We start from the raw sequence: 27,277 nt of genomic DNA on the forward strand, positions 1-27,277 counted from the left end.
TTACTGTTTCCTTTCCACAGCATGATTAATATTTTCTTTTGTCCTCATATTCTTCCACTAAAATCGCATTGCGTCACAACATTGAAGCATAAGTAGATTTCCAATCTCTCTCAGCAGCAGCATCAGTTTTTAATCCACACACAGCATTTTAGAACCCTCTGAAATAAGCTCTTTATGCTTCTTGATTGAAAAGGTTTTATTGTTGGCTCATGCATCCGGCAATTCAGATGCATATTATAATAATGTCTGAAAAGCCACAGTAAACTCTGAAGAAATTCTTCCTGAGGAGATAGCCAAAGAATGTATTCAGCCCAACCTGAGAAGAAAAGTTCCTTTGCAGCGTAGAACTTGGCTGAAATGGAAGACCTGCAGAGACACAGCTGGCTGCCGCAGTCCCTCAGAGGCTTGGCCTCTCATTCTTCTCAAGGCTGCAACTGAGCATCCTGCCTTGGGTCTCCTCTCCCAGTATCTGTGGGTTTGCATGAGGGAATACATTTAGCAGTATCAGTTTTAAGCATCAAGCTGTTGTTTCCCAGGAAATTCTATTAGAGTGTATTAACCTGAAGAGTAGAGAAGTGTCTTTAGCAGAAGCTTCTTTCATTCAAAATGCAGCAGAGCAGAGGCAGTTGCATGCCTAAGGATGCCTTGTCTTTTTCTTCTCTCTGACTCTGCTCCTCAGATGTCTGCTCTTCAGCCAATCCAAGTATGAAGTGGGGTTCTTGAGTGGGGTCCTTGTGTATCCCTGCCTCGCCAGAGCTACATCAAGCTCTCTTGCTGCACTGAACCTGCAGAGTTCTCAGTATTTGAGAATGCTCTCCTGGAAGAAAAACAGTAGTTCCTGAGCTTTAATCAGTTCTGGCAGTTGGGTTATTTGCAAGCAGGCCAGTGACTACACCCTGAGAATTGTTTTTCTTGATATTTGAAAGTTATTGCCTACTGCAACTGGAGGCTGCACCTGTTAGTAAACACAGACCTCCTCACTGCAGCATTTTGTTTCTTTAACACTGTCTGGAATTGTAGCTGAAAGTTGACATACCTGACTAAAGCAGGTGCTTTTGGCTGATTGGATTTGGAGGGACCTGATGGGCTTTCACACCCATGTCCTTGACTTGCAGATTGATAACTTTTGTCAGAAGTGAAGAGAACATGACATAGGAGATGATCCTCCAGCTGGAAGCGCCACGTTCTGTGTGTGCTGGAAAAGCTGCACACACAGGTAGCTTTTCCCAGGTGTGAAGTAGCAAAGACAGGTCTGTGTCATCACTCCTCAATACTCTGTTATGTTTATTTAGTTGCTGCTCTGCCCATATGTATTTAAACCCTTTCCCACTTAATCTGTAGTCACTGTAGCATTAGGAAAATAGCATTCTAGACTTGATGAATACACAAGCCTTGGACTCCTGGAGAATGGAGTGTAAGAGACACAGGTCACACTGAAATGAACTTGAGTCTCACCCAATTGCAAAAGAAAATTTGCTAATAGTAGCTATGCTCTAAAAATTGACGTCATCCCACGTGACAGTGAGTTTTTACCACTAGAGCTCCAGGGCAGAAGGGGTGAACAGAAGGACTGGGACATGTTGCAGGACTGTGTGCCTGCCTGGGGCCGTGGAACAGAAGTAAGCACTGCTATGACTGAAGGGCCTGGATCTGCAGAAAACCCCCTGTTCTGCATGTCTGTAGTTTAAGTAAAGCCTCCTTCATCCCTGCAAGCATTACTTGGGGAATAATCTGTGATCTTTTATGGACCCTTTCCTTCCACCCCTGTGGGACCAAGATTCTGGATCTTGATTTAGAGCAATATATTGAGGAAACAACTCTTCTGAAGCTGCTGGCTGTATGCTATAAACAGCTGGGATTTTACTGGCTCGTTTCCTGAATTGCTGTTCTCTAGCTTTCCCCTCCAGTTTTATCTTTTGTGCTCTCAAATTTCTGGATCAATGCATCTCAGGACATAATGCTGAGGTATTACTTTGATGCTCCCTAGTTGGTCTCCTGCATTAATCTGATGTTGCCTTTAAAAGACTGCCTTTTGTGCTGAGATTTAACATTGCAGAGTATTCTCTTGGTGTTTGAGGTAGAGCTGAGCAGTCCTTTGCATGTCTTCATGAGGCTGCTTAGGTAACTTGACTGCAGGGGCAAGCACTGCCCTGGGTGTTCTCCACTTGGATTTGCTGATCCAAGGGTCTCTTCAGCAAGCCAGATTCCCCATCCTATAAAGAGATAAAGAGGAGACATCCCTGTAAAGGGCCAAGTACAGTGTGTGACTTGGCCCTCAAGAAGGAAAGGATTAAAATCAAGCTCAGGTGGTAGGGCTGACAGTTTCTTTTGGGGCCTGTGCTGACACAAGTCCCTTAACATGCTCCTTGCTCCCTAGCAATGTCTAAATATAATTATTTACCATTTTTTTTCCTTTCTCCTAGAAGCAAAGCTCTGCCAGTGAACTCACAGGGAAAAGGAAATAATCCTTCTGAATTACATGCAGATGGTGCTTTGAGAAGAGATAGGAAACAAGTTAGCTACTGTTTCATCATCTGCACCCATTCTTGGTAAAGGTGTCTCAGTCACAGTAGTGTGTGATCATACCTGGACATCAGAGCATCAAATGAGGTCAGAGCCAAGCTCTCTCTAGCCCGGTGTGCTGGCTCAGACATTGCTTTGTGTGACACCTGGTGAAGAGCAGAGGTCTCTGCAAGGACCTATGACACTGGGTCCTCTGAGTTTACAGCTATTTATTGAAATCAGATCTAATTAACAACTGGTGGATTTCTTTCCTGTATGTTCATAACAAAGGAAGGCTTAGCAGCTGTTCAGTAGTGGATGGATCTGGTGGAGTACAATATCTGGTCAGTATTGTGGTGATAAATGGAATACTGCTTAGTGGGTTGGCTGCTCAGAGAAAGCATCAAGTGCTCAGAATATCTGTGATACTCATGGAAGAGGTCTTGTCTCCAGCATCTGGGGAGCTGTTTAGTTAAACTGCTGAGCACACTGATGCAGGAAAGATTTTGGTGACACACCATGGACAGCAATGAAGTAGGTCTGAAGTAGGGAAGACAGAGTTAGTGACAGAAACTTCAGTGTTACAGTACAGTATTAGTTGATGGTGGAAGGTTGGTGTTACATGGATGGGCCACTTCTATCTGGACACTCATGTGTCTGGCATGAGTTCCTGGGAGCTCCTGCTGAGAAAACCCCCAGGATGATATAGTCTGCCAGCATCACGATTCTCCATTCTGGACCTTAAAGATGCATGTCAATATAATGAAGCTTTTTAGTTTCTTTGTTTTCTGGAAAGTTAGGGCCTGGTTCACTGTTCTGGTAAGACTTTTACTTCTACCTCTGTGAGATGGATAAATTAATGGAATAATGCAAGAACTGACTCAGAATATCCCTCAGAATCTAAACTATCTCACTGGTTATTACTGACCTCTGAACCAAACCAACAGAAGATCAGGGGAAACCTGAATAAAACCTGAAAATTTTGAAATTCTACTTCATCAGAGACCTTCATTAAAAGCTATTAATTGATACACTACAAACTAAACACAATGGTTCCTCCCTGGGTTTGAATTTTGAGTTTTGGGCTATCTGCTGCTATTATGAAGTGATTATAGCCTGGTTAGCCTTCCTCCCTGCCTCTCTTATCATCTGAGCTGCTCTCTGTTGAAGATGCAAATGAGACAGAATGCTCCAAGTCCCTCCTGTGTATGGTTTAGGGCACAGTTTTCCAGGCAGTGTGCAATGCAAGCATGAATCACAACTCCCTTTAAGGTACTGCTGTACTCAGTTCCCTGGCTCTTCATCTGACTGAACAGGATGCCGATTCTTCTTTTTAATCTAAGCAATAACCAATTTACTCCAGAGATGAGAATTTGCTGACTGTTGCTGCTGTTCTTATGCTCAGAATTGTAAACCCCTTGGAAAACAAGGCCAGTTTGTGCATGTGTGTACAAACCTGGTTTCAAATCTGGCTTGGATTCTCTTTTCCAGCTCAGCGAGTGACTGACATGTTCACTTTAGCATAGCTTCCTCCCAAGACAAGCCGGGGGCTGTGCCAAAGTGCTGTGAGGCGTTCACTGTGAGTTCAGGCACACACTGAAGGCAGATTCTACAGCGCCCTGGAGACAGGGGTGAGATGAGGACAGCACAGCCGTGATTCAGAGCTGCCTTGCACTTTGGTCTTGCTAGTAGGTCATATCAGTATTGTATCAATTGAACCTAGATGCAAATCAGGCTCCACTTCAGTGCCCCAGTCAGGGCGTATTCTGAATTAGCAGCTCAGCCTGACCACAGGATGGAGTGTACTGCTAAGCTCGATATGGCTGACAGGAAGAGTAAGCCTAGGTTAAGGTCTGCTAAAGGGAATGGAAGGGGCAGCTCAGTGACACCAGACACAGGGAAGGTGCAGCTTATTCTGATTCCACAAGAAGCTGCTACCAGATCCAGAAGAGAATTTTAGTTTAATGAACCTGTCATGTCCTTGTACAGGAACAAGTGAGCAGCACTCATTTTCCTCACAGTGGTAGATTAAAACCAGAATTTAATTACTAGAATATGTATCTTCATTGCGCAGCAACTGTAAGTGAACTGCAAATATACCAGGCATGGGCAGTTTCCTCAGTGCCTGAAAACATCATTTCTGTAGCAGTGCAGCTCTGCAGCTGACCTAATAAACACTGATGCTGAACAGGGCTAATTATCTCCAATGCAGCATTGCCCTGGCATGGCTGTACAGCTTCTTGCTCTGGAATTAGCTTAGCTGGAACTTGTTTGGGTGTGTGCACTGCCCTTCACGGTGTGGTGGAAACGGGCCCTGCGCAGCGCTTGGCAGAGGAGCATCACACGCATGCACTGGACTGCAGTGCTTCTCTGCTCTAAATGTAACGGGGAACTCTGGGCTCCACACAAAGGAGTCACTTAGCAGCTCCTCTTGAAAATTTCTCTCACCTACTGGGGCAACAAACCTCCAACTCTATGATCTCTTTGCCTAAAACAAAAACAATAATAAAGGGTGCTGGGAGGTGATGTTATAGGGTGTGTGGAAAATAACTGGGGATTCACTTACTGAAGATTTTGAAGATTAAATAAGGCAACTGAATTGATAAAAGTGACTCAGTGTCAGGTATTAGGTGAGAAGATAGATAAATAATCACACATCCTGTAGCAGCTGGGTTTATGCAGGTTCAGGTCCAGTTGTATCTCAATACAGGTTAGTATCTTAGGTGGAAAAGGTTAGGTGAGCATTTTTTCGAGAGCTAATCCAGTCCAGCTGAATAAACACAGTGCCCACTTCTTTTGTCTGTAAGAGCCTCAATTTGTTTGTCTCAAGATAATTTCAAAATCTCTCTTCTCCTTAAGAGGAGCTGGGGAGATGTGGGTGGGATATACCCTAGACTAAAATCATGTGTTTCTTTTCCACTAATGCTTCCCAATGTGGCTTTTCTCTTACTGTAGTACTGGATAAATGAATACACCTCCACCTTGGGGATTGGTGTCTTCCACTCTGGCATCGAGATCTACGGCAGAGGTATGAAGTATTTCCCTTTTACTGCCTGCAGAACACGGGGACAACTGTATGGCCAGTCTGATATGGAAAAGCACCCCAAACTTACAGCTTTTGGCAAGGAATGTTTTGAGGGATAAAAACTGAAAAACCCAGCCAATTCTCTTTTCTGAGTCCATTGAGGAGTCTAGGAGCAACTCGTGCAGTTCTATTACGACCCATGTAGTCCTGTGTAGCAGGATGGCAGATGGGAGGAGCCATTCTGTGGTGAAGGAGGGAGACAGAGAATGGGAGAAATCAGGGAGGGGCAAGAGAGGTGGATCAGGGGTTGTCTTAAGGCCTGCAGATGTGTTTGTGCTAATTCTCCATCAGGAAAAATCTTTTCTCCATTAATTCTTTATGAATGTGGTCTAGAATATGGTCTAGAAATCTTGGAATCTGGATTTCCAGATACTAGAAACTGTTGATTTTAAACAGTAGAGTTACAAAGAAAGGAAAATGTTTTGAAATTGTCTGGATGGGGTAGAAGCTGATTAGAGCCACCCATTTGAAAAGTCAAGGGATCTGGAAAACATCTGTAGTGTGGGGAAGGATGAACTAGCATCACAGACCTTGTTTCCTTTTTCAGCATTAAATGGGAATGACTTGGCTACTCACTCATGGTATTTTCATGCAGTGCCATGCAGTAGCCAGAACCCCTGTTGGTGCTATTTCCATCTTGAGCACAGAGGCTTTCACAGGCCCTGTGAGATGGCCTGTGTGACACCACGAGGATCACAGGCTGTGTTTCACAGGCCCTGCAAGGTGACCTGTATGACATGGATAGACTACCTGGCCCGACCTGTGTGCTGAGGCAGCAGAGTACAATCAGCCTTTCTGCAAACACTTCCCACTCACTGCCTGTAAATCCCTCTGGAAGATTTGTTTTCTCCCTGCTCTAGAAACGGCTTCTTCCAGCTCTGTAGCACCACTGGAAGCCTCTCACAGTTTAGCCAGATGCCTTCAATGCAGGACTTTCCACTGAGAGAAAGCCACCCGGATGAGGACAGAGACAGACTCAAGAGTTTTCCTGGTGCTGTGGGAAAGGAGTAGTCCTAGCATGGAGGGAGGCTGTGAGGGCATCCTCAGTCCAAAAGGTAACCAGGCAGCAAAAACAGCTTTCAGAGTCTGGCTGAAACAGATTTTGGCAAGAGTCCAGCCCCTGGTGCTGATGTTGAGCCATGCAGACAGCTGCCATAGACTTTTTCCTGACATGGCGTTCATTCAATTACTCACAGTCTGTTTCTTTTCTTGTCAGAGTTTGCCTATGGAGGGCATCCCTATCCTTTCAGTGGGATTTTCGAGATCACACCTGGCAGTGCGGTAGAACTTGGCGAGACCTTTAAATTCAAGTAAGGGCCCTTTTCTGCATCTTCCCGTCTGCCCCTGTAGCCATTGGTGTAGGGGGAGCAGGGAAATCCTGTCCTCTGGGTGCTCCTTTCACTCTCTTCATAAGTGCCCTCACTGCCATCCTTTCCATGATCCTGATTCAAGGGCAACCCTGCAGGGATTTTGGAGGTGGATAAAAGAGTGCGTACAGCAAAGAGGGAACAGTGATGCACTGTGTTTGTCAGGGGTTAAAAGCACACTTATGAATGAGTGCAGTTATCTTTTCCTATTTTATTCATCTTCTATTCTCCCAGTTTTGCCTGCTACACAGAGCAAATGCACAGGGGGAAAAATAAGACTTCTCCTTTTATGAGTACCCCCTATCTGTGGATACTGCACAGAGTATCTGAAGTTATTGTGTGTGTTTTTTGCTGCTCTGTTACAAGGGACAGACTGGCTGTTAGAGGAGTCTGAGAGGATGCTGCATTCTTGTGTTGTTCGAAATGCTCAGACTGTGGGACTGTGGGTCGAGGAAATGTCCGTGGCAGGGGGGCTTGACCTCGCCAGACCACCAGTTTATGTTGAGGGCCATTTTAGAGCAAGTGCTACTGAGTGACTATTGGGAGAAGCAATAGGTTTCTGCATAAAGTTGTCAGTCTGCTCCTTCCTGGCCCAGGGGGGCCCTCTCAATTGTGGAAAAAACATCATCTCTCTTGTAATAGAAATTTCTCTTCTGGGATGACGGGCAGAGTAGGAGCAGACCCCCAGAGCTGAGACTTCCTTGGTGGTGAGCAAGAAGATCTCAGGACTGTTGTCTGTGTGATAACTTGCTTTGTGGAAAAGCTGTGGATATTACTGTGCCATTCTGTTAGTCAGAGTCTCTGATAGCCTCAGATATGCATGTCCATAACATTTTAAGCCTGTCCTTCTTGCCAATAGCTGATAATTTCCTTCTCTCTTGGTATGTATTGCACTTTTCACCGTTGCTTTCTGTTCTTCCTGTTTTATGTTTTGATTTTAACTAGAGAATCCATTGCCTTGGGCACTACGGACTTCACAGAAGAGGACGTGGATAAGATTATGGAAGAGCTGGGCAAGGAATACAAAGGAAATGCTTACCACTTGATGCACAAGAACTGCAATCACTTTTCTTCTGCTCTGGCTGAGGTAGGCACAAATGGGGTTTGTTTATTCGTTTTTTACTGCTTCAGATCTGGAGTAATGTTCACAGCAAGGGGTCAGCACACCCTTCCAGGTCAGAGCCCATAGCCAAATATTCTCTCTTCGCCCTTAATATTTTTGGAAGCCCTTTGCTGTTGAAAGGGATGGGATCAGGGATAGAGATGCGGAAGGTTTATCACATGTTTGGTCCAAACTGTGTGGGAAAATAGGAGTACTTGTAGTTTGGTTCACTGAACAGGCGCTGAGCAGGAATTGAAAGGACAGACCTGGTTAGCATGCAAATGTGCATCATTTTTATTGCAAACATAAACAACAGTGTATGATCTGCAAAGGCATAAAAATGGTTTATCAGTGTTCTGGAAACAAAACTTTGCAGTATTCAGAGAGTGAGCATTCTTTTTCTTTATTTAATTTGTACCATCCAAACCTATTAAAAATAATTAATTTTCTTATGGACATCTTCAGTGCTTTTCCATGTTCTCAAAACCACTGTGAATTTTGAGAAATTATTATAAGAGAGCTGTTATTTCTATTCAGAGACAACTGAAGCACAGAGAAACACAAATTTTATTCCATCTATCTGCTGATTTTGGGGTATCTTATTTTTGATTCCCAAAGATGTGATTATTTTGGGGGGAAGTTGCCTTCCTCCTCAACTCCCAGATGAGCTGGTTAAAGTGTGTTTCAATTAAGGTGTGAATAGTCAACATTTGTGTAAATCTGATTTCCAGATTAACCCAGTGTCAGAAAAAGATGGGGAAAGCAAAAATGGAAGTCACCTTCCATAAAAACTCTTTTGGTGCTTTCCATATTTGCTTTATGGAAAACTCAAGGAGAGAATATAATTTGTCATGATATGGTAGGGTATCAGTGAAACTTTAATTTCTCCCTCTGGAATCCTCATGCTAATTAATTACACATCTCTTGGCCTTCATCATATGGGGCAAGGGTCCTATTCCTCTTTTGCCACAAGTGTTCATTCATCCCCAAACAAGCCCATCACGGATCCCAAGTGAGATGTGTGGAAAAAGTACTGTATGACTTCGTAAGAAAAAAACAAGTGAATCTGAGAACCAGCAACTGATTTACAAGGGACTTAGGAACACCAATTCTCTATTGGTTCCATCCTTATTAATTATATGTAGAGTCCTTTCTGCAAATGTTAGCACATTAAAACAAACAGGAAGGAATTTAATTGGTAGAAACAGAGAATGAAATTCTAAGCAGTACACTGAGCAAATCAATGTTAGTCACACTACTAAATTGGAATCAAATATCAAATTACTAAAACAAAAAATAGGAACTTTAACAATTACGAAGGAAACTCAGGAGAAAGCTGTGGGATTACTAGGAAAAGATAAACAAAATCCTTTACCTGCAGCAGTGAAATAAAGTCACTGCTTACTATGTACTTTGAAAGGTAAAATGTCTGTCTTGTCTCTAAGCTATAAGATCAAAGCCATTCTTCCTTGATTCTGCTGCTACACATCAGTGAATCCCTCACTGCCCCTTCCTTGTCCAGCCTTCCTAACACAAGTAAAGTAAGAGATCTTACAGAAAAACTAGTTATGCATTTTTAATTTTGTTTTCAATATGCTTTTAGTGGGTATCTCTATAGGAGTGGAGTTTAGGGTTAAGTTTTCCTGCAAGAGCTTTCTTGGTGGATTTAGAGCACTCATTCATTGCCCCATAACCTGTCTAGATTGTAAAGCAAAAGCCTGAATGGCTGGTTCTGACACTTCTGCTCCCGGGAGCAGCATTTTCTCGAGATTTACATCAGTTTAAATAAGCCCTTCATAGGCAAGCAGGATTTTTTGTTGCTGTTGCTCTTCACATATGCCTATGTTTATCAACCCTCTCTAAAGCATTACAAATGCGCACCCAGAGGAGCTGGACAGCAAGCCCAGGAGCAGAATGTCCTGGATGGTCTCTAGCACAGAAATACAGAAAATGGGAGGTGAAATTCTTACAAAAATAGCTGGTGGTATGACACTAAGCAAAAGTCCCAGCCATTCAATAAGCCTCCATCAGCAACATGAGGCATATGTGTGGCTGCCTTGCAATAGGTAGCCCCATCTATTCTGGTAAGTACAGTCATTTTGAAAATTTGGAGCTGGGTGAGAAGTAGCAAAGCTTATCTTGGGATACTTCTGACCTTTTGGAAGAAGTCTGCTTGAGATCTGTAGAGACAGAACTGGAAGTTTCTCTTCTCAACATCTGAATGCTTTCTTTACTTCCCAGCCTAAGTGATTTTTTTCTCTTCTTCTTCCTGTAGTTCCCATTAAAACTAAACAAACCAAAAATTACCCCATTGGGAAGCCCCAGTCCCTTCCACACAGAACTACAGGATGCATCCTTACAGTGTACAGAACATGATGACTACATGATGACTGTGTAGATAAGGGTCATCATATAGGCCTGAAAACAAAAATTATATTTGTTCTCAAAAATCAATTATGAGATGCATCTCTTTAGTATTTGTATTGCTCTTTTCTTCAGACTCATCAGCTACAAATGAGTAATTATAAAAACAGCAAAACTATTTAGCACCTATTATAGCATACTCCTGTGACAGTTAAAGACAGTAAACTGAAAAAATTATTCAAAGAATGAAAATAAAAGATGTAGAAATTTTGCTCAACATAATGAAGCACTGGAACTGGGGTTTCATTCCAGCCACAAAAATAAAGATGCCAAGGATTTTGTGTGCAAATTCTCCATCTCTCTGTTGGCTGTAGCCCATCTGAAAGGTGATGCTATAGGTACCACAATGTCCTTTCACCACAGAGAGGGCTTGGGGGGAAGGATGCTTTTTAACATGAAAGAGGGAATGCCCAGCTCTGCTCCCAACAGCCCTTTAGGCTCTTCTGCTTACAGCATAAACCCTTGTGGACAGTTAAGGAGATGGTTGTTCTGAGCCTCCTGGGTAATGCCAGGCAGGTCACATCCCTGTGCTGTGCCAAAGTATCCCCCTCCTCACATACTGGGTTCTTTGCTTCCTGAAAAAGGGGCTCTGAAATCTTTTGATGACATCTCTCTCACCCGCCAGTGTTAGTTGCTGGGTTTTTGGCTTGCATTGTTCTGTTTCAGCATGCAAAACCAGAGACAGAGCTTTATAGCTGAGTGGTGATGTCTGAGTTAATGAGTGTTTACACAGACCTGGCTGGCAGGCCTTGAGGGTTGTAGGCCCTGAGCTGTGTTCAGGCACCCTCATTTCCTCAGCTGGCTGTGGGTTTGCTAATACTGATTAGTATCCATGCAGAGGTTGTCCCTGTGGCAGGGCCATGGGCTGGGAGGATAATGCCAGCCATCTGGTCTTATAGACTGAGGGTAAATGTAGTCATGTATGCTGCTGACTGGAGTCACAATTCTGCTGAGAGAAAGGAAAGGAGGTGTAAGATTGGTCCTCCTTCCTGGATCAGCTTCCTCAGAATCATATTGTGAACAAACAGTCACGTATCCAACTGCCAGGACTTGTAGGACAGGTTCCACATGCTGAGAAGGACTGCTGAAACCACACTTCATTTTCAGATTTTTTTAATTTTCTTTTCCTTTACCTGTGTTTTCTCAGCAAAGAGAACATCCATTCAGAAATCTTCCATCTACATCTGCTTAGGAAACATTTTTTTCTGTCAAATTTGTATTTATATGATGATGTCTTGGGTCTCCCCATGATAACTAGTAATAGTCTTTAAGAGCTACATGCAGGCTGACTGGTGATGGTTAGGGACATGTCTGGACCCGTGACTGCCACTCTGCCATTTGGCCATGCATCTTGAAAAATCCCTGGACTACAGAAATGCAGCACAAAAACTCACTTTGCAGTGCAGTTGCAGCCTCATTGTGTGCTGCTGTGGCATTGAGCCTCTCCCTGAATCCACACATCTCTTCTGAGTCTTCTGAACTTCCTGCCCACATCACTTGTAAGCTGCAAGAGGCTTTCTTTGTTACTCTCTCATTGCCACTTAGCTCTGAAGTTCCCTTACTCCCTACTGCACACTGTTGAGCATATTTAATTTGTTCAAGACTTAGTTCTCTCCCTGCTTTGCCAGGTCCCTATGGACTTTTAATGAGCAGCTATTGGAACAAAGAGACATGGCTTGGTCTACTCACAAAGCAGCTTCTCTGGAAACAAAGAATGCTGCAGTTTTAGCTGCAGCAGTTCAGACTTCATTGTCTCTAATGCCATTTTATGGCGGCCTTCTCAGTGAGTGAATATGCTGCATGATCAGGAGTCTCTTCCTGTGGACTCTTCTTCACCAGGAACTTTGGGTTATTCAAGAAGTGAAGAACTACCAGAAAGCATAAGTGTCTGCACAGCATATTAATTAGTTTTGAAGGAAGTTCTGATGTAAAGCAGGGCATAATTTCCTGATAGATAATCATAAGAAAGAAATCTGATGCACTCCCTGAGCATTTGCCCAGCTCCAATTTAAGGTCACTCTATACATACCACTTCATACCCTTTTGCAGCCTCCCTTTACCCTCACCATCTATTTCAGTGTGAAAATGTGAGAGGCCCTTGAGTCAAGCAGTCAAAAATCTAGTCAAGGTGGCCTCAGCCACTTGATTCCTGTGACATGATGTCATGATACCTGCATTTATAAACCTCTTAAGCAAATTGTTTGTGGGTTAAAATGAAGAGGTCCATCAACTGGGATTAGCAACTTGCCTGCAAGAAGCTTACTACTTTCACATTGCTTATATTGACAGTCCCCAAAATCAAGCAGTATCATACTCTCTGAAGAAAATGTCCAAGAGGATGGGCAATCCCTTTGGAGGACTTATGCTTACAATTTATGCAAAGAAAAATCAGTGAAGCCATCATCATCAGATCTCAAACTTCACGTCCTGTTCTGAGTTTATGTACTATTCTGTGCTTTAGTACTCCTGTGGGGTTTCATTCTGATTAAGTTATGCATGTGTGGGGAATTCAGTTAGGACTATGTCAAGATTGGAAAAAGCCCTTCTGTTTGTTCATCTGTTTTAAGTTACTTTGTTCCTAAAAATCCCCTGCAATCCTCCCCAATGTATACCTACAGCATTACGTTCAAAGGGCCCTTCAAGTAATTGCAAAATATTTATGTTCTTTATGACTTGTCCTGGCTGATGAAAAAGACTGTTTAAATTCTGCCAGATGGTAAAAAATACTGGCCTTTGAACATTAGAAAAACATTTTAAAACAAGGAGAAAAGGCTAAAATAATTAGTTCTTTCCATAATGTGAACTGTTGAATTTCCTGATTCTTTTAGAACATGGAGATGTGAGATAGAAAAACAACAGAAGTTACAAATTGCTCTAAAGAAGACAAGCAGAAAGGGAAAAGCCAAACTCAAATTCCTGTACTGTAAGTTCCCTTGCAAGGTCTGGAGGTCTTAGGTCCTATCCTTGCCACTGCTTTGCAGAAGTACTGGTCACTGCAGCAGCGGGCCACAAGAAGCTGTGATGTGATGAGCCAAGGACTTTCAGTTATATACTTTGTCACCAAGTCTTTTCTTTGGATATGAGTTAGGGAGGAGCATGCAGACGCAGGGAATGGTGAAACTGCTGTCAGAAGGCTCTTTTCAGGGCAAGAGCGCAGCTCATGGTTTCCCTGCAAACAGAATTTGGGCTTGTGGAAGGCAGCTCCTGGGTGAGGCAAAAGCACACCTGGCACGGCTTGTGCTTCCAAACACACATAAAGGTGGAAGGTTGACAGACAGGGTTTGAGTTTGGGAAGGTGAGAATCTGAGCCCCTTGGATGGGTGGGCATATGCTGAGTGTACAGTGCCTGAGGACAGCTTCTGCCCAGGAGATAGCAGCCACTGGAGGTTCAGAGGGAGGATGAAGATTTACTGCTTTGAGGTTCTTCTCCAGTCTGGTGATATTCCTCACTGCTGAGTGTAAGGATCACACATGTCACAGGATCTTAAAGACTCTGAAAAAGCTTTTGCTTCTTAGCCCATTCACAAACAGAAGACAACTCATTTGACTTCTCACCAGCAATTTTCTATGCTTCTGCAGTATTCTAAATAAGCTGTGGAGCTGTGCTCTTACCAGAGTGACGACAGTTGCTACAACACATCTCAGAAAAGGACAAACCACCATGGGAAGAGAGAAAAACACCTCTGAATCAGCACCATAACTGGATGATAAGTGAAATGACTCAAGGAAACCACTCCTCTCCTTTCATTAATGTGATTACTGCCAAGCAACTATCCCTATTTAAGGAAACCCTCCAGTACCTTGCTATTGGACACACAGCACATCATTATCAAAGAAATGTGGCTTCTGAGCATCAGGGAAGGCAGCCCCTTTTAGTCCCCAAAAGCCTTACTAGTGGTGGGAAAGCAATGAAGTCACTGGGTCTTATGGGGCCTTTTGATAACATAAGAAGTTGATGCTCATTATAATTAAAAAATTAATTGAGAGGCAGTGGTTTGATTTGCCCTAGAAATTGCTGATGCTGGAGCTTTACCTGAGGATGGCAGTGGCAAAAGGTTTTATTCTTGTATGACATCTTTCCCTCATCTTCTTGAAAGAGGAATGATCTCTTTTTGATTTGTATGTAATTTATCTTAAGTACTGGAAAACATCAAAACCCTCTGTATACCCTGAGAAACACTTGAATGCTCTGGTATGAATTCTCTCAGAGTTTATGAAAGCAGGATCTCACTACATCACTGAGGGGTGATGGAGCACTGTCAAAAATCCCTATTTGCTTCCCAAATTGCTTAGTCTTTCTCTTAAACCCAGAGAAACCTATTAAAAAAAGATCAGTGCCCACATTTCATCACTCTTCAGAAGGTGTTTTAAGGTCATTTGGATTTCAGGAATCAAAAACTCTTTGGGAAAACATATTGGTATCTCATTATCCAGCTTCCTTTTGTACCTACTGATCCTTTTCATCCCTTTACTGCTTTAAATAGTAAAAGTTTCCTTATTGCTCAGCATTTCTTCATCCAAATGATTGGATCTAAAGGGCTCAAAAATGCCATCTGGACAAATGGTTAAAATTTGAACTCATTATTAGAGTTGAACTAGGATTTTTGGAGTAAACAAGGTATTCAAAAGCAGAGCCTTCTAGAAGGATTTGATAATTTTAATAAAACTATTGCTAGGATGTTTTGTTCAAACAGAACTTCTAGCTCATGAGACATAGTCATTCACAAGTAACTGAAAGGGAGAAGATTGCTGAGGTGCAGGAGAGCAAGTTGGACTAAGGATTTATTTACCTTTTGTCCTACATTTCAGGAAAAGTTCTCCTGAATATCAGCCACAAGATATTCTGAAGTAGGGAATCCCTCAGCCTCTCCTGTGGGAACTCTCCTACCTTAATTATTTACATAAACAGGGAGATAACACATTTCAGCAGAGGAAGTGAGAGGTCTAAATTGGAAATTTTGTCTTTGTTGTTTTAGAAGCTCATTTTGAAGTGGTAGAATTTTCAGAAGTTTCTACAAAGAGATTATTTTTGAGAATTGGTGATCTTGTCCTTGGGCTGAAGTGGCCTTGGAAAATACATCTAGGGGTTAACAAAGTGAGCTGGGCCTATTCTTTGTTAACAAAGGAGACAAAGAGAGTCTTCTAAGTATTTGAGGTTGCTGAAATCAGCCTTGGAAAATTCTTTGGGATCCTAGATGAGGCTGGATCCTAGAAGGCAGGGATTTTGAACCCTGTCCCAATCAAATAGTTTGCAGCTAGAGCTGCAGCACTACAATGCTCAGCCTGGGAAGTAAATAGGTTCCAGTCTCCTAAGTCACCAGGACTGTCTCAAATCAGCCTGAAAGGACAGTCTCCAACAGGAAATACTCTGAAGATTAACAGAGAGAGTTTGCACAGTGGATTCTGGTGGTTACTGAGGAGTGCAGCAGGCATCTAGCATACCCATAATTAATGTCAGCACCACAGGGATATTATTAAACCTGCATGCCAGATGCAAATGCTTGGTAAAGCCACACACCTCAACCTCCTTGATAGGCAGGGGATGTCCTGGTGCAATCAAATTTGCTTGCAGGCAGATCACTGGGCCTAGGATGGGTGCTAGGGCTTCTTTACCCCTTCCTTTGTATTATTGGTAATAGCAGAGGAAGGCATTGTCATTGCATGTCAGTCTGATAGCAGGAAATATGCATCTCTTGTAACAGCAGTGCAGCAGTCTCTGTGCCTGGTGTGTACTTCCCTGATGGTGTGGCTGTCCCAGCTGTCCTTTGGCAATGTGGCTGGAGTTTTGGTAGAACAGAGGGATTGTATTTTACTTGTGGAGAGTGTGGAGTTGTGCTGAAGTGACAGGAGACGGTAGTCAGTACTTATTATGTTCTCTTTGAATATTCTCCCATCCTTTTTCGCCACAGCAAAACTGGCAGCGCATAACAAACCTACATCAGAATCCTGCTTTCTTCAGAGAAGCTTGATTTTCAGCAAATTCTCTGAAATAAGGCAGGTTTGCTGAATCAAGGATCAAGTGAGAGCAGTTTTTCAATCATCTGTGAATAATTCAAGACTAAAGCTTTTCAGGTCCATCCCCAGGCACATGTGACTTCTTATCATAAAGTTATTCAACTCTAGGAAGCTCTCTTTAGCCTGAAAGCTATCACAGAGAAAGGATTAAACACCAGAGAAAAGGAGGTTCAGGTGGCATTTGAGTCACAGTCAAAAGCAGCAAAAGCTTTTATAAACCAATCTTTAGCAAATCCTAAGCAGACAAATAATGCTGATGTCTTCCTTAGTCAACAACTGCTTTTCAGTTGCCTCTGTTGCAGAGGAGGTAGGTGTTTTGTTGAGTGAAAATCTACATGCAATTCTGTTAATGGCAGGGGAGACAATGCTCCAAACAGACATAAAAGAGAGAAGAAAATGAAGAAACAAACAAACAGCCACAGGACATGAAAGAACATTAGGAAAGCTTTATTTCCTGGTGCCTGAGCCAGTCCTCAGTGAAGCTGATGGAAAGGCTTGCTTCATTGCAGCAGCCTTTGAATGTTGTTAGCTCCATGGAGAACAGGCTGTGTTTGTTTTCTCGTTTTTGGCTGCCACATATGTTTAAAAGAAGCTTATTTATAAAGATGCCCTGCACCCATAAATTTATACTCATGGTTTCAGATGGATGTGATTTTTCATCTTGCTTCTGCCTGTATGCATCCACAGTTTTGACTGCATACAGTTAATAAACTGCTGTATTGCATTCCTGATGAGGTGTCTCTGCAGCAGTAAAACATTTCTAGGTGTAGGTTGTGTATAAGTTGAAATTTATGAAGTCTTTGGGAATTCCTTAGAATGAAGGTTTCTATAAAAATATTATTCCCCCACTGTTAAGCTCTTTAGCCTTGCTATCCTGAATAGCCCAACAAAAATTACTACTGGGATAACTTTTTATATGCACTTTTCAGCTCTCAGTCCATCTTCTTTCCCTATTTATCTATTTGTGCAGGAGAATAATATGAATTGGCAGGTAATTTGAAACTGAAATCAACACACCTAAATAGCAAGATTTTAGCACATAATTTCAATTTCAATTTTTTGAAAAAGGTCTGATTTTGTTGCAATATATACCTCTGCAGCTATTTTAGGTTTTCCCTATAATGTGATCCATAAAAGTGAAAGTATTTTAAGAGGAAATTTAACAAAAGAAAAATATCTCTCTGGGGCTGGTGTAAATGTGGCGGGTTTATCACCTATTTTATTTTATCTGCTTTTTGCATCTGTCTTACCAAATTGAAACCCCTGCTTTCTTATATTATAAATGAGCATAATACCTTGGGGCTAAGTTAGTTCACATGGTCTGGGGAGTTCATTCCTAGTCACACCCTCATGGAGCCTTTGAGTCTGTCTGAGTCCAAATGTCTGAGAACAGTGCCTCCTTTCCACAAATGAAAATGGCAAAAAATACCCCTGTCCTTTTGACCACAGCCTGATGATAAATGAAAAGTGTGAGGAGTGTAATGAACTGTTTGAATATGTTGAAAGGCTTTTGAGACTGGAACCCTTTGCTTAGGAGTCCTGCCAACAGTCATGCACAAGAACGTTCTCAATTTCTCCGAGTTCTTGTATTCTCCCTCCTCATTGTATCTTCATCTGCAGCAATCTGCTTCTCACTGATGTTAGGAAACAAGGCTTGAGACCGAAACACGAGAGTTTTCTGATTAGCTATGCAGGAAAAATAGACACTCTTAATGTCTGTCCCTCTATGCATATGGGCCGGCCTGGTCATGCTCAGCATGTCCACAACACTTGAAAGGATGACCTTGTTAAGCAACAGCTGTTCTCAGCCAGTGCTCTTGAAACAGCATCTGCTAGGAGAAGGCAATTCCCCTTCATGCCAAATTGCAGTTGTTCATTCATTTGGTGGGAGATTATTTGTTTCAAATGCCATTAAGTAGCCTAGACTCAATTATACCCAGTTTTCCCCAAATGGTCATCTGTTATGAGGCCACTTGCTACCTCCCCTATCACCCTGCAGCTGTTGGCTGTGCTTACAAGTGCTTGTTACAAAGACCTTCACGCTCAAGAGGGCACTGCCATGCTCCAGTGTTGGTACATGACTAATCAGTGATGCCACTCAGAATCCAGCTCTCAGTGTGGTTCAACAAGATGCCACAATTGCAGCCACTGCCTCTCCACGGGTGGCCTGGCCAGTGAAGCTGAAACAGCGCTGTGGGTGCTGAGGTGCTGTGAGCCAGCTGCCTCATGTGACCCAGAGCTACCTGCCCCATCATCTGTGCATGCACACTGCTGCAGAAAGGCAACTCTGTCCTTCTACCACATGTCCACAGAGGTGACTGACGTGCTTCTAACCAGCTTCACAAGGGGAACAAGACTATAGGAATGTGCCTCCTGTTGACAGGGTGATAAAACTATCCTTTGTCCCCTTAATAAGGAAGTAAGCCCAGAAGTTTCTCTCCTCAATTAGGTGAAAAGACATCTCATAGAACCTGGGGGACTTCACCTCAAACTTAAGGAAAACTAATTGGACAGGAGCCAAAAAGTCCCACCTGAGCAATTTACTAGAAAAAGAAGAGAACAAAGAAACAAATCGCTTTTCTGAGTGTTTTACCAGGGCCAAAGACTCTTGCACCTGGCTTGGTTTTCCTCTGTAAAGAGTTTTGTTATTTTGCCTTTTATTAAAACCTTTTTGTTTCCAACACTACCACAGAAGCCATCCTGCTGATTTTATGCCTTCTAGGACAGCTGAGCTATCTTGGGTGTGAAATGTATCTCCAAGAGCTTATGAGACCTGGCTCAAGGAGACTCATATTTCACAAGACCGTAGGTATTACTTCCTCCTCTCAATGCTTTCCTTTTTTCTTCACTCCTGGCTAGTCTCAGATAGATGGTGCAGATGCTACCTCTACTTTACAACACCCACAGTCCTAGAGAAGACCTGTAGGAGTTGCAGAACAAAAAAGGATTGCATAGGAGAATGGGGGCATTTCAGGCAGTTGCTTAAAATAATTTAAAATTCCTTTGACTTGGCTGCTACCTTCCTGACTTTGACTCAGGCTGCTACCTCCCAGAACATAGCTTCATTACTGAGCTCATTTATCCTCATCTACAGTTTCTCAGCTATAGCCTTTCCTCTGTAAGTCACAGGCCATTCCTGGCTCTGCTGAACGTGTGCTGCAGGCAGCACACAGTAAGTATACTATAAATCTTTTTCAAGCAATTGATCTAGCATGCCAAGTCCACCAAGGTGAGACTGTACCTTCAGGTGTGTTGTGAAGGTGGTTATGTCCGTTCTCTCTCACAAATTTTATTTTCAGTGTACACACTATGTGCAGCAGCTGACTGAGGTGCAGAGCTAATAGGTATATTCCTTGTTGATGCACTCAAACTCCCTCAGCTCTGCCAGCACTGGGCAGTTATGCTGCCAGGTTAGTTTTTGTGAGGTGGCAAAAAAGATGTCCCTGTGTGTTGGGTTACTGGTTTATTCTGGATCTGTCAAAGAAGTACATGGATTGAATTGCCATTTTCTCTTTCCACATATGTGTTTTGGCTGCTCTAGCACGGCCTGCAGGCCTTGCCTGAGCAGATATGCTGATTTGCATCTAATGGCCTTATTCTGAAATTCTGATCAGTATAACCTATGCTGTATTGTGTAGTCCTTGTAGGAACCATTTTATGCAAATGCTGTAATGATTCCCCCGTAGTTCTAAAGCCTTTGCTCTTAAATTGCTCTGAGGTGTGTGTTAGACTCCTCAGGTACCAATAAAACCCCTCTGCACTCTTCAAGAGACACCAAGGGGAATTCTGTAGAGTGGCTCAAATGGATCCATGCCCCATGTGGACTCCACCTCATCTTTAGCAAGGCTGCTAAGTGGAAGAGGTGGCGGGTGCTTCAACAGATGTTCAGCACTGAACTCTCCAAGCCTCAGTTTGAAGATAAGAATTGAAGTAGATAGGTTGTATTGTTTGAGGAATGTTACGTTGCCTCTGTTCATCTTGATTCTCATGGATTGGAGGACTACATGGATTGGAGCCCCTGAGAGGGCTCCCTTACAAAAAATATCCTCAGTGCCTTGAGTTATACTTCCATGCATGGTTTGAATTGCCCCAGTTGCATCAACCTATTACATTTGAGAGCTTTCTCTTAGGATCTACAACCGATCAGCTTTTCTCTATATTTTGAAAGGGGCTCATCCTGTTAGACTATCTCAGATAATGTCTAGCATATGCCCATAGAACCAAAGCCCTCTCAAAATACAGCATATTGATAACATTGTCTTGTAAAAGGCAGGAGACTCAGGAAATCTTCCATTGCTGGATGGCATTTCAGCCCATATGGCCCAGCTGCTAGGCTGTTCCCCTGCCCACTGCAAGGATTTGCAGGGAAATGTTAAAGCCTTGCCCAGCAGGGACAGGTAGCTCCTTGGACACCTAGGGGAGGGGAGACGGTGCAGGGCAGTTTGTACATTTTAACCAGTTTGTACATTTGACTGTTTAGTGCAAGATGATACAGCTTAAGACATTTGGAGGATATTTCCATATCCCAAATTAGTTGTTTCCTGATGAGTTGAAATCCTGGTGTGGATTTGACAGTTGCCTAGAAAAAGCACCCAGACTGTCAGGTCCTATTTCTCCTGCCCATTTGGCTTCAGCCAAGGATGGCTGAATGGCTGTTTCCACTTGACTCTGCAGGGGCCAGCTGGGTCACTCACAGCTCTCACACCAGTCCCAGAAGCAGCTGCAGCTGTGGGAGACTTGGCTTTCTGGCAGCTGGTGCTGCTCAGTGGAAGCTGCAGGTACATGCAGCCTTCACCCAAGTGCCTGAAGCAAGAACTGGTCTGCAATCAGAAGTTGTGCTTGCTGCAATTTCTGACCTGTAACAGTTTTTTATTTATTTACATCTGCTATCAGAGTTAGTACATTACATACCACAGAGGAGTTCATCCCCTTCAACAGAGAAAACCCCACTTCTTTGACATAAAAAACCCCATGTGAAATTTTCAACTCTAAAAACATCTGAAAAAGGGTTCTGCTGATGGAAACAATGGGTGGTAACAGCATTCAGTGAATTTATTGTTCCAGTGAGTGGTTTTCAGTGCAGAATTTCTCAGAAGAGCTGCAGTAGGTAATTTTTATGTGACTTCATATGCAGTTGGAAAACACCCACTTCATCTTGCTTGTGCTGTTTTATTTGAACTCAATTGGTTTAATCCCATGGCAGCCAGGGATTCATTTGATATTTCTCCATTAGCTAAGCACTGCTGGATGCTCCAGCACAATGTGCTTTATGTCAAGGAGTGAAAAACAGAGAAGCAGAATGTAATGTTGGTAGCATTCCCTGCCACTGCCCTTTTGTTCCTATTGAACATTGTGTTCTGCCATGAGGCTACATAGACAAGAGGTGACATGGCAAGCAAACACTGAGGTAAGGGGAAACCACTTTGACTGCATCATTATCCCTGATGTCTACAAACTGCCCTTTGTTGCTTGGTGGCCCAACGCCCACACATCTTCATTCTTGTTCTGGCTCTTCCTTGCTTTATTGATTCATTCTGGGTGAAGAAGCTCCTATAAAAATAAGGCAGCCACCTCATCATTGCTTCTACATTGGGAAGTGCTATTTCAGTTGCTAGGGGATGTACTTAGAAAATAAACCCAACTCTTAAAAGCAGTATTTCCATTTCAGGCCATATTACCTTATGCTGTTCTGTTGTTTCAGCTAATTTTCCAAAGAATCATACTTTGGTTTAGTTGTTCTATCTATTAATATCTAGGAGGAAGTCTTAATTAAAACTTTAAACTGCTTGAGAACTAAACTCACATGCATGCATATATCACAAGGAGCCTAAACTGAGTCACTTTCTATGGCAATATGTTGCCTGAGTTCCTGAAGAGGAAGAAAGAGGAATGCTACAAAATCTGAGGGAAATTGTAGTGCAACTTGTGATTGGCTCAGGTCAAATTAGTGTAGTGTAGGTAAAAATGTTCGAGTAGAACACATCAAATAGAGTCTTAAACTTCAACAGTATTCTTGTGAAAATTGTCTGATATGTCTGGTAAGAAAATCAAATGGGTCAGCAAATTTTCTATTAATGAGTCTCAAGCATATGTGGAGAGGGTATCCACCTATGGGTTCAGGCAATAGCTCTAGCAATGGAAATCAGGGAATCTAGATGGAGATAAAAAATTGTTAATTGAATAAGTGTCCCCAGTTTAAACATTTCAAAAATACAGATTCATATAGGTGTGTCTAAGGTTAAGTGGAATGCAGCATTGGTGAGAACTGAAATAGAAGTCCTTGGAGTGCATTAGGTAAAGAACAGTCTATGCTTGCAAGTAATTTTAGCAGCTAAATGGCTCTGCTCATTCTCTGATACCTAATGATAATGTCTCCAATTTCACACATTGATTTTTAAACAATGCGTATAAAAATAAAGTGAGTTCTGTAGTCAAATTAGCACAGTCACAGTTTTGCTGCCTTCTCCACACCTCATTGGAAATGTCACACTGTTGGAGCAAGCTAATTCCCTTATGCTCAAGGTGACTGTTGGAATGGAGCTTGGAGTGTTCTGCCCTGGCCATTTGCAGGAAGGACCAGCTGCAACACAGTACAGCCCACCCTCTAGAAAATGTTCCATTCTCCCTGAAAACTTCTTGAAACCTCTAAGCTCTATGTTAACTTGCCAATAAGAGATTTATCACCAAATCATCTTCTTAGTGGACTCCAGACAAACACCCTTGGAGTTTTTGCAGTACTTGGTATTAAATTAAGTGTGGTTTTAGTCAGAAAGTGGGTGGGAGGAAGAGCAGAGGAATTTAGTACTGGCAAAAGGTACAGTATGGACAACCCTGGAAACATTAATTCATATAAATTGTGGGACAAGGTTTGTGGGGTGGAGTTTCCTCTCTGTCTCTCTTGCTCCATGGGATGCAACACAGGGAGGGAAGGAGAATTCAGGTATTATGACTCCTGAACCTGCTAGGGACTTTACACTCTAGCATTCCAGTGTAGGGCCTTACAGACAGGCAGTAAATTTACTAAAGACAGGGTCTTGAGGCATGCCTCCTGATCAGTTCCCTGTGTCTCTTCTGTGCCTGCTAAGGGATATAGTAAAATGTAAAGGGAAACATATTTTATGTGGTCTAAGCCAGATACAGCTATTAAAATCTGGCACCTGTGTGTCTGCACGGCTAAATGCTACAAAAGAAAGGGTCTGCAATGTGAAGCAATTTGTTTCATTGTGCTGAATTTGATATGACCTTGTGAAACAGTATCTGTGCTGGCAGAGTGTAATCCAAGTCAGTGCCAGGAGCATCTAGGATGGAACAGAGATACTTACAACCTAGGCTGGGTTTTTTAAATTACTTTCCCCCCATATTAGGGGGGGGAAATACCTCATTCTCCGCATACCATATGAGGAGAAATTAGAGGGTGGTATGGTAGAATAGGAAAAGGACCCCAAGATACTGTAATTGGACTGGACCACTGTGTCAGCCCAAGGAAGAAAAGAGAGGAACAAGAACAGCTTCTCAGGCATCTCCATCTACCTAGTCTTACTCAGCTTCTGGGCTCCTCAAGGTCTTGCCAGCAACAGCTTAATATTTTTCCCAGACTTTTTGAGCTATTTGCTGAAGGAATGTCATTGTCTTGGTTGAGAAGCCCCAGCAGGCCTGTTCTTTTACCCATGGACTGCCTGGAGAACAGAGTCACCAAAGCCACAAACTGTTTTTCCTGGTTTCTGTTATGATGCTAACAAGACCTACAGCTGGCAGGGATCCCTGTGCATGTCAGTATGGAAGTTGGCAGTTACTGCTGTTTCTGACTGCAGGAGATGCTTCTTTCTGTTTTGAGCAACAGGGAATTCACCCTGCTGAGGTGGTGGTGTGGATGGGGATGACACTGCCTCTACACTTGCTTTGGTACTATTAACCATGCCCCCTTTTGGTTTACTCCACAGATATTATGTGGGAAAGAGATCCCTCGCTGGGTGAACCGCCTGGCCTACTTCAGCTCCTGCATCCCCTTCCTCCAGAGCTGCCTCCCCAAGGAATGGCTGACCCCAGCAGCCCTGCAGAGCCACATCAGCCTTGGTCTCCACAAGGAGGAACAAGGGGACACAACAGATGAGGAGTCCCCCTCCACCTCTGCAGCCCCCTCAGCCTCAGGCACATCACGAACCTGTAGACATACACGGGTCTGAACCGCCCAGTTTGCCCCCAAATAACATCCCTGCTCTCTTGCTCTATTTACTTCTCACACCCTTTCGCACACATTGGTTTCTCTCTTCAGCAGACAACACAGGGGAGGGAAGACCCCTTCTGCTTCAGTCCCTTTTCCAAGGACTGCCACTACAGCTGCTTGGCAAAATGACTGTGAACCCCAACACAGAACTGAGGATTGTGATGACTAAACTGTATTCTCCTCCAGGGGCCTCCATGATCCTTGATCTACAGAGAACTGCTGACTCTCTCAGGCATGAGAGCATGTGTATGGGCAGAGTGCACATACTGTGATGTTCCTTCTCTGGAACTGTTTTATCTTTTTATCTCTCCCTCTACCCATTTAAGACCAGCAGTCTCTTCTCTATTTTGGCTGGATTTTCCCTTCCCCAATGACAAATCACCTGCCCACAACCAGTGAAGGAACCAGAGCCAGAACTCAACCTTCTCATCTCTCAGACCAGCAACAAACTCCACTCAGATCCATCCCTTTTGTAATTATCAGGTTTCTAACTCATGTGAAGGACAAATGAAAGGTGCTCCTGTTCTACAACCACCTGTTTTCAGTACTCAAATTTAAGAGCCTAAATGATTGTCCTGCTCTTGAAAATAATAAGAACCTAGAAAATGAATGTGTCACTGTGGCTTTTCTTTGGGGTCAAAAAAAGCACAGGGCTGTGGTGATTAGAGGCAGATACTAAGTAGATGCAGAGGTTACTTGACCATATTGGTGCTTTTTGGCACAGACCTCTCTCAGTTTTCCTAATCCTAGGCAGTGTTCCCAGTTTCCTTTTTTCCCCCGGATTCCCTAGGAAACCTCTCTCCTAGCTGACATTTGCTGGCTGTATTTGGGGAAATGGCCTTCCTGAGCTCAAGGAAGAGGAGAATGAATCTGTTTGGAAGGTCAGTATTTCCTTCAGATTTTCCTCCCATAAAACGTGGCTTCAGAGCCATTCTTCCCTGGCCTATTTACAAGCCAACCTGAGAAGGTAAAAAACAAACGGTGAACCCATAGAATGTCAACCTGTTCCTTTCACTTCCCTTTTTGCAGGTGGAGGGGGAAACTTAGGGCCACATCTGGAAAGCACAAATGACCCTTCCAATGCATGGGCCACCACAATGCCTTCCGCTGTGTGCACTACTTCAGTGGAATGAAAAATGGGCAGAGCTGGCTCACTGGCCTCTCCAAGCTGGCTCCACGAGAACCTGGTCCTTGGATGTATTTATGCTAATTCTGACAGCTGATGAGAAAGCACAGAATGAGGAAAGGACAAGTACACTAACTCTTCCACTCAATTACCTCACTAGGAATTCTAGTCAGAAGGTGTAGGAAAGAATGAAAGGGGAAATCCAGGTCTCCTTCCTCCCTTGCAACTTCTCTTGGCTACACAAAGGAGGATGAAAAAGGAACAGGCAGTCTGTTGAGAGGGAGTTGCCATTTTAGAAATAGATTCTCAACAGCTACTACAAAGTCAGGACTTCCATCCCAGACCCACAGGGAACTACAAGCCCTTAAGATGTTGGTTGTTTCCTTTTTTTGGCGACAAATGCATGCTAAATCCAACCAGCTATTTCTTTAGCTCAGGTATACAGGAGTGTGTCCTTTCAGGGCTGAAGGTCTCAGCTATGATGTACATCATGTCTGCACAGACAACATTTAATGGTTTGTTATATGTGCATGCCCTTAGTGAAGCAGGAGGCTCTGGAGAGATCTATTGGATGGAAATGTAACTCACAGGATGGCCTCACTCCATTGCCTCTCGAAGTGATGCGTGTTTAGGCAACAAAACCTTTACAACATGTGTCTCATTTTCATCCTCTGTACAAACTGCTGCAAGATGTCTACTGAACTAAAGTCATGTTCCTTGTTAACCTTGGCTACCCACAGCCAATGCTGCATTGTGAGCAATTCTGCAGCTCCTGGTAACCAGTCCAATACCAATCTTGATTTGTATGGCTTGTCCAAGGATGTTTAGTAGGATTTCCATCATGATCTCTGTGCCACTGCCCAGAAACCGTATTGCACAATGTACAGTTTCACTCTGTATTCCCCTGCAGTCGTGGTCATTGCAGCCTAAACCATTGCAGCATTGCAAGCTTCATTTGTCTGAAGTTCCCAGGGATTCTGCCAACAGCCAGCAGCACATTATGTACAATGAATTTTAAAGGTCCTTCTCAGGGGGAAAGTGAGAAGAGGCTTTCCCAGACCATTTGTCTAGGCCAGGGCAACTGCAGTCAGAAACACCTTGTTCCCTTTGCTGTGAAAAAAGCCATCCAGTTATCACACCTGTGTTTCTGCTCTGCACCTTCAGATGAAGCATCATGTATACATCTAGGAGATGGGCTCCAGAGGCATATTTCACACAGAAAACCCTCTCACAGTACTTCACAAAGTAAAAAATGATTAAGTAGATGAAAACCTGGACAAGAAAACCACATTTAGCCTACTTGAGAACATAAATATGTGCTTGAACTATTTGGAACAACATTTGGGGCAAGCTGTGAATGTCATAAAAACCCCAAATGTTTGTTTACCCACTTTTATGTTTGTCTATCTGTTTATGACAGTATGGGTCACAT

At 43.1% G+C, this 27,277-nt stretch overlaps 1 protein-coding gene across 2 annotated transcripts in view; it reads left to right on the forward strand.

Annotated features, from left to right (window-relative positions):
• LOC134419658 (deubiquitinase DESI2-like) overlaps positions 1-25,329 on the forward strand; it is a 49,352-nt gene extending 24,023 nt beyond the window's left edge. Inside the window, exons 2-5 of one of the 2 annotated variants that reach the window (XM_063159212.1) lie at positions 5,458-5,530; positions 6,804-6,897; positions 7,900-8,041; positions 24,436-25,329. In XM_063159212.1, the coding sequence (XP_063015282.1) occupies positions 5,458-5,530; positions 6,804-6,897; positions 7,900-8,041; positions 24,436-24,678 (552 nt within the window). In that variant the 3' untranslated portion in view covers positions 24,679-25,329. Of the gene's footprint in view, positions 1-5,457; positions 5,531-6,803; positions 6,898-7,899; positions 8,042-24,435 lie in introns of those variants that run through there. The other variant, XR_010028097.1, reaches the window with a different exon arrangement.
• The last annotated feature ends 1,948 nt before the right edge of the window (positions 25,330-27,277 follow it).

This window comes from Melospiza melodia, chromosome 6 (genome assembly GCF_035770615.1).
Source record: "Melospiza melodia melodia isolate bMelMel2 chromosome 6, bMelMel2.pri, whole genome shotgun sequence".
NCBI classification, from domain to species: Eukaryota; Metazoa; Chordata; class Aves; order Passeriformes; family Passerellidae; genus Melospiza; species Melospiza melodia.